The 7,500-nt window shown below is 44.8% G+C and overlaps 2 protein-coding genes across 5 annotated transcripts in view; both read left to right on the top strand.

Moving 5' to 3' along the window:
- Nucleotides 1–2,314, top strand: part of LOC142988596 (mitogen-activated protein kinase kinase kinase kinase 4-like) — a 41,062-nt gene extending 38,748 nt beyond the window's left edge. For all 3 annotated transcript variants that reach the window (XM_076137797.1, XM_076137796.1, XM_076137798.1), the window contains one exon: nucleotides 128–2,314. In XM_076137797.1, the coding sequence (XP_075993912.1) occupies nucleotides 128–211 (84 nt within the window). In that variant the 3' untranslated portion in view covers nucleotides 212–2,314. The remainder of the gene's footprint in view (nucleotides 1–127) is intronic.
- A 1,504-nt stretch (nucleotides 2,315–3,818) lies between these two features.
- The window catches only part of LOC142988605 (interleukin-1 receptor type 2-like), an 8,066-nt gene continuing 4,384 nt past the window's right edge, over nucleotides 3,819–7,500 (top strand). Inside the window, exons 1-3 of one of the 2 annotated variants that reach the window (XM_076137823.1) lie at nucleotides 3,819–3,963; nucleotides 5,247–5,351; nucleotides 6,977–7,211. In XM_076137823.1, coding sequence (XP_075993938.1) covers nucleotides 5,267–5,351; nucleotides 6,977–7,211 — 320 coding nt within the window. In that variant the 5' untranslated portion in view covers nucleotides 3,819–3,963; nucleotides 5,247–5,266. Of the gene's footprint in view, nucleotides 3,964–5,246; nucleotides 5,352–6,952; nucleotides 7,212–7,500 lie in introns of both variants that reach the window. The other variant, XM_076137821.1, reaches the window with a different exon arrangement.

The following is a 7,500-nucleotide window of genomic DNA, read 5'->3' as shown; positions in this document are numbered from 1 at the left end:
GACGTTTACACAAACACACAGACCAACTACACTATGAACTGTCACACATTCAGGCTGGTGCTTTGTTTCCACTCAGGTTGTCCCATGGTGTCAGTGTTAACTTACTGCGGTCCCTTCCTGTCCTCAGGTGTTCTTCGCCTCGGTCCGGTCCGGAGGCTCCAGCCAGGTTTACTTCATGACTCTGGGTCGAAGCAACCTGCTCAGCTGGTAGAGGTCCAGGCCTCCTCTTCCTCCTCCTCGTCCTCCTTCGCTAACACTGGATCTCAGAACCCACTGTCGACGTCTCTTCAACCCTTGGATCCAACCAAGAGAACAAAACCAACAAGTCAACGACCCCTCGGAACAAACGCCAACGCGTAGCTACGCTGCGTCGGCCTGCAGGCTGCGACATCGCAGAGCCCAAGACTCATGTACGCAATGAAATTCTCGACTTAAGACTAAAGGAAGTAGAAACTTAATGTGAATCGTAAAAGGGGGCGAGCGGCTTTTTGCATCCCTCAGTGTTTTCTAGGCGCTCGGATGGCGCCGGCGTATATTTTGTCCCTCTGCTTTGTTTCCTTGCTGGCTGATGCGCTTGGGGTCTTAGAACTGCTAGTATTACTCCAACTATTACTACTACTGCTACTAAGCCTGCAGGTCCGCCTCCTTTAGAGATTCCCGCTCCCTCGCCTCTTCTGAAGAGTGTTTGTTTGATCGGGGCGGGCGGGGTCAGCGGCGGTTACGCTACAGTAAACTCGTGTATGTAAATGTGTTTCAGTTTGGTCCGATTTCTGGCGAGAGCGCGAGGACTCTCGTGGAATCGGACGGGGAGGAGCTCCGGGCTTCCGTTTAGCGTTTGATGGGGCGTGGGTCGGCGATAACGGGACTGGATCTGTGTGTTATTGAAATGTGGCGTCGGCGGGTCGAAGCTGACGGAGCTCAGAATAGTATTTTTTAATTATTGTTATTATTCCCTGAAGATTAGTGTAACTATGTGGAAATAAACACGTCTTTGACCCGGTGTGAAAGGTTTACGCACGTTCACAAAGTTTGTATCGAACCCACGGAAGTGCAAAGTTTGTTTTGTGGAAAATCTAAAGAGAAAAAAGTGTCTGTGTAATAATAATAGTTCATTTAACGGTCCGGTGGTGTCGGTGCTCATGTTCGTCTTCCCTCCTCTCAAACATGGAAACGCTCCAGCATCTGAACAGACGGAGACAAGAAGAATAGAAAGGTGGAGCAGGTGAGCAGGTGGAGGAGGGGCGAGTCGGAGGATTCGTAACTCCTCACAAGCCATCCACGCTTAAATGCTCAGTCTCACCTGGCAGCTGCAGCGCCGGCGCCCCCTGTATGTCAGCTGTAGGTATTGTTGGGGGGATTCTGTGTTCGTACCTCGTCTCCTTGCAAAGACTGGAGATTCACTCACCTTGGTCCGACTCGTGGCCAAAGACAGAAACCCTTTTCTGGGTAGCAGTCTTCTCCTGCTGCCCCCTCCTCCTCCTCATTTAGGTTAAATGATGAACTGCAGCGGCGCTCTGCTGGACTGGATGTCCCTAGATGGCGACTCTGGCGGACGCAAGTCGCTCACTGGCAAAGGAGAGTCGGTCATCTGCTGCCACTTCATGTCCAAACTGGTCTTCATCAGGTCACCTTGCGAGCGTTTTCCCCTCTGGTGACGCGGCTAGAGAACGAGAAGGTCAAACACATCAATCACTCGCTAACAGCTCCTCAGCAGGTTTAGACTCTGACATTATTGCTCACATTTTATCGGGGCTTTTAAACTCCCGTCGAATCAAAAGTGCCAAGGTGGCAGAATCTAAAGGTCAGCCTGTGGTGAGAACCGCTACTAATAACAGCTACATGCTAACAGGTGCAGATTGGACTGGCGTTTGTGTATCTTAACGTTTTAGAGCTTGTGGAGAAACTGAATAGTTTTCGTTGTTTCTGTAAGTCTATGTACTCGTAAAATACTCGATGACGTTGGTTTAATATTCTAAAGGTCACTTAGGTGGAGAAAATGTTTACAGAGGTTTTATGACACTAATGTGCTTCACCGTATTTATGTTCAAACGCACCGCTTGTTTTTGTTTTGCGGCTCATTTTGTATGGATTTTTTCCTTTTGTTTGCCACCGACCCCTCAAGTTAACTCACCCATCCATTAAGAACAAACAGTGTTGTTCCTTTCAGGTGCTCACAGAGCAGTAACGCCCCCTGCAGGCGACACGCCACCCCCTGCTGTTCTGCCATGCTAATCTAACTTATGTCCTCGCTGTGTATGACAGGAAGTGCTGTATTCTCCTGAAGGTTTCTTTCTTTGAATAAACTCAAAGTAATTCAGAACAACGTCTCAGAGCCTTTGTTCCTCCTTCCTGTGTGTGTGTGTGTGTGTGTGTGTGTGTGCTTATTGGCTTTGCTTTTGCTGGGGCCAAAGTTTTAAGTTTAACAACATAATAAAATGTGAGGTGGATTTGTTTACTGTCTGTTTGTTTTTACTGCTGAGACTTTTCTGTTTCTATAAGTCTGAATTTAAACGATGTAATGTTTGACTTTCTGTACTTTGATGACATCATTGTACATCTGGTGAAATATGTTATACTTATCCAGAAAAAGTTGAAAATGCTTGAATCCTGAATGACGGACAGACAGACAGACAGACAGGCAGGCAGGCAGGCAGGCAGGCAGACAGACAGACAGACAGACGTTTGGTTTGTGGAACTTTCCGTCAGGAAGCTTTGATGCAACCAAACCTGACAAACAAGAGGAGGTATGAGACGGACACAAGGCAGAAATGTTTCCTCACACAACAACAAGCAGTGACCTCTGAGATATGGGATTGTGTCCATGACAACCAACTGCTTACACAACTGAAGAGACACTGTGAGCTGAATGTTTTTACATTAGAGGACACAGTGTCTTCATGAACACATCATGCTGAGTAATGCAGAGGGACGCAGAGTGGTGAATGCCAGAGTTGGTACGGAGGGAGCTGACACACACACACATACACGTCATGTGTGTTAATGTAACACTTAAGACCAAGACTGAGACCTCAAGACTCACACCTCCAGACTGAGACCTCCAGGTTCACACCTCCAAACACAAAACCTCATCCACTAGTTATCCAACTGAACCTCTTTTTGTTTTTACGTATTTTGACGACTTTTTTTTCACAGTATTTTGATGATTTTTTCCCCCCGGTATTTTGAGTGCTTTTCTTTTCGGTATTTTGACGACTTTCTTTTTTTGCTACCTTGACACCTATTTTTTGGGTCCTTTTTTTAATTAATTATTATTATTATTATTTTTTTTTTTTACAATTATAATTGTAGAAACAGACTGATTTGCATCTTATCGACCCAGTTAAGAAACGATCAGTTTTGAATATTGAATGTTGAATTATGTGAAAATGAATGTGAGACATTAACGCTGTAAACCTGATCACATAATGTGTATTTGGGTTTAGGGTTAAGGTTAGGGTTTAGGGTCGGAATCAAATGTTTCTGCTGCCAAAGAGCAGCGACAGAACAGAGAGACGCATGTCAGTCATTTGCTCTGAGTGTGTGTTCTGCCTTTCATCCTCTGATTTGGGGATGTCTGGTATGTATGTGTGTGTGTGCGTGCGAGTGTGTTCTGTTTCTAAAATAAACAGCAATGTTCAGAATGAAGCAACAGGCTGATGATGTCAGAGGAGCAGCAGAAAGAGTCAGAAACATTTTGCAGAATGAACCTGATAATAAACTGAGCAACTGATAACACGTACGTGTGTGTGTGTGTGTGTGTGTGTGTGTGTGTGTGTGTGTGTGTGTGTGTGTGTGTGTGTGTGTCTGCGGTGAGCTGTACACTACGATATGTTGGGTAACCTGAGAAATTTTCCTCTGGGGTGTGGGAACCTTGAAAAGCGCCGGTTCTCCCTGAGCTGACAGGAAAGATCCTGCTGCCACATCGCCAGTCTGTCACCGCCACACACACACACCTGTGTTGACGTGAGTACAAGGCAGTGTGTGTATGTAGTGTGTGTGTGTGTGTGTGTGTGTGTGTGTGCGTGTGTGTGTGTGTGCATACAAGCTGAAAATTTAAATTCAGGATTGAAAATTGTTGATCAGCAGTTAACATTAGTTATAATTGACTTCTTATGGTTGACTTAACAATTTGCTCAGTTATAATTGTTAGTACCATCAGTTAGTTAGGATCAATACTAGTGAGTATCAAAGATGCATTGACGTGATTTGTTTGATCAGATTGTGCGACTGTGGCATTATCACACTGTGATCACACTGTGATATTAGAGGTCATCACAGTGTTAGTAGAGGTTATCACAGTGTGATCACAGTGTATATAGAGGTTATCACAGTGTGATCACAGTGTATATAGAGGTTATCACAGTGTGATCACAGTGTATATTGCAGCTGCACAGGTCTATGTTTTTTTAACTTTCATGATTTAAGGTGTTACACACTGTAATGGGATCACAGAGTTTTATGAATGTAAATCAGTTTTTGCTGCTCTTAGATGTCACATCGTGTCTCTGTGGATTGATCATTTCTATTGTGTCAGCCAATAAGGTCACACCTCCACATTTTATGAATGAGATGGAACTTTGATGACTCAAGTCAAACAACAGTCAGGTTTCATTTAGTAATTGACCCATTACTCATGTCATGTGTACGACAGAGTGTGTGTGTGTGTGTGCGCCCGTGCGTACTTGTGTGCATGTGTACACACACTGAAAGAGAAGCGGAAGTGAAAATCTGCAATAATAGAATTTTGTCACAATGCAGCAGAATGGAATCAGATTGAGAAGTTAAGTGCAGATCACTTAATGTTTACAATCAATGCAAACTAACCAGATGAACCAAAAGGCTCATTTTTAATATGAAGCAAAACATTTTATGTTTATGTTAATGTAAACTAAATCAGGATGCATTTAGTAAGTTAGATGACAGTATCATCACAAACATGTGAATCAATTGCATCATAGTGTATAGAATACAAATGTGTGTTGAAATAAAGAGAATCCATGAATGTCGATTTCCATGGATTTGTTGACAGCAGGCCTTGTTGCACACACAGCAGATTGTCCGAGCTGACCGCTGCCCCCACACTGACTCACCCTCTGTGGCTAAACCCCACAGGCTGCTCCAGGCTGAGTGGTGGGGTGGCAAGGGTGTGGAACTCCAATGACACTTTGCTTGTGATGTCACAAGTTTGACAACATACATAAGCGTGTCAGTTAAGGCCTGAAACAGAATCACCCGTGTCCCTGCAGGCCCTCACGTCTGCCCGACCATGGTCCCCTCAGTGCTGCTATGGGCTCTGATCGCCCTCCGCCTGGCTCATGGACGACCGGCCCTGCCTCCTCTTCCTATGACAGGTGAGTGAACCCTGCCAAGGCATCTCCAACTTAGCTTTATCTCTGACTGATCTGAGAGCAAACAGCCACAGGATTACAAACCTGGGATCCCTGGAAATAAGCTCAGGATAAAAAAACATGTAATTCACGTTGCTCTGTTAGAGTTAACGGACAATTTTTGCAACAATTAATTTATCTGAAGAATCAACGTAGCAGAATGAAGATTTATTCCCGTCCCAAGTATTTAGAAGTACAGAGTTAGCAGTTAGCTGCATCCTAAGGCTCAGCAGGTTGGTCCAGGTCTCCTTTCATGTTCAAACGACTGCTGAACATGTTGCCACAATGTTGAACAATGTTGCCAAAACATTCGATTGTAAGGATTCTGAAAATATCACAATTTCAGTTTTGACCCCCTTTCAGGGGTCATGAATTAAAAGTAGCCAGGGTCCGAATGAAAAGAAACACACCCAGTGAAGGTCCGAGAACATTTTTTTATTATTATTACCAGTTCCCTTTGAACACAGCATTTACAAAAACAGAAAAAATGCAGGTGTTAAATGAATCAGTGCCTTAACTGTTTTAAATGGAAAAAAAATCATATATTTGGAACCTTAAGCACAAAAAAAACTTTATAAATTAAAATCTAGAAAGTGCTTGTTGCATTGGAGATAAACCAAAATGATCTTATCGAACAATAACATCTTTTAATTATTTTTAACACCTGAACTTAATGAGAGAAGTGGGCTTTTGGCTGCCCAAGGGGGTACGTTTGGGAGAATGTGTTGTGCTTAGTTTCATAGTGCCGCTTGATATTACCGCTTTTCACAAGAGCGACCGTCTTGGAACAAATAAGACACACAGGTTTTGTGCTGCCATCTGGTAATACAAACAAGTAAGCATCAGTCCATTCTTCTTTAAAAGCCCTGTTTTCTGAATCAACCTCTCTCTTTTTGGAGCACGCCATTTCACCTGTTCTCTCCCCTACTCCTGCGGCGATCTGTCGTCTGCTCTCTCTCTCCGCTGACTCGCTGCTGGTGGCTAAAAATAGCAGCACAGTAGCAGCAGCCCATGGACGCACACGCACAGCTCATTGGTTGACTTGTATCACGTGCTTCCCTGGGCCAGACGCTTTGAAAGGATGCTCCTTGCGGCTGTATCAATAACACGATAAGCGGCCTACGCGAAGTTATGTGCGGTCGGAAAATGTGCATTAAATTATTTATTTAAATGAGGTCCGGTCCGGATGAGAAGGCTCGTGGGTCCGGATCCGGACCGAGGTCCGCTAATTCATGACCTCTGCCCTCGATGATACATAGAGTAAGAACAACAGCACAACTACAAAGTCGACCTGAATACATCTAACAAACTGAAACACTGTGTGTGTGTGTGTGTGTTACATGACGTCAACTGCAATATCAGCCAAAAATCAAAAATATCGCAATGAGAATATTTTCTTCCGGTTCAGGCCTCATGTCTGCTGGATATTCATGTAGACAAGCAGCTAACTGACAGAAGCTAACGAGCCATCAGGTCTGTGAGAGTGAAGTGAACACACCAGCCCAGTTTTTCGGTAAAATGTTGTTGTTGCTCTAACTGGAGAACGCCGGCGTGTTCCTGTGCAGATGGCTGCTTTGTGGCGTCTGCAGAGCTGCAGATGTTCAGTGTGGAGAGGGAGGCCGTGGTCCTGGCCTTCCCCAAGTTCCAGAGAGTCCTCAAAGTACGGCGCATCGCCACTCCAACAGCACCGTACCTCATTACCAGGAGCAATGGGACAGAGGGTGCGGCCTATGGGGGTGATGGGCGTATCCAGCAGCATGACAGACAGCTGTGGCTCCTCCCTGCCCAGGCCTCTGACTCAGGGGAATATTCCTGCACTTTCAGGTATGAGTGAGACTAAAGACTTGATGTTCTAGCTGAACTTGGGCCTACACTGTTGATACCGGTCAATATAAGAGTGCACTGCCGCCATCAAGAGGCAGTTGTGATGAACAACCCATATAAGTTAGAGCTTAAATCAGGCATGAAGTTCTGAAACCAACCCAAAGGTGTAACGTTTATAATCTGAATCTGATCACAGTCCAACACATTTGTGTCACAGCTCCACAAAGAACAGAGATTGGACTCCAAACCTGACCTGGGAACTACAGAAAAAGTATTTCTTATGGGTGTT

This window comes from Genypterus blacodes, unplaced genomic scaffold, assembly GCF_046128005.1.
Source record: "Genypterus blacodes isolate CSIRO-AG114 ecotype Tasmania unplaced genomic scaffold, CSIRO-AGI_Gbla_v1 ptg000337l_1, whole genome shotgun sequence".
In the NCBI taxonomy this organism is placed as follows: Eukaryota; Metazoa; Chordata; class Actinopteri; order Ophidiiformes; family Ophidiidae; genus Genypterus; species Genypterus blacodes.
This window is presented reverse-complemented; position numbering and strand designations above follow the sequence as displayed.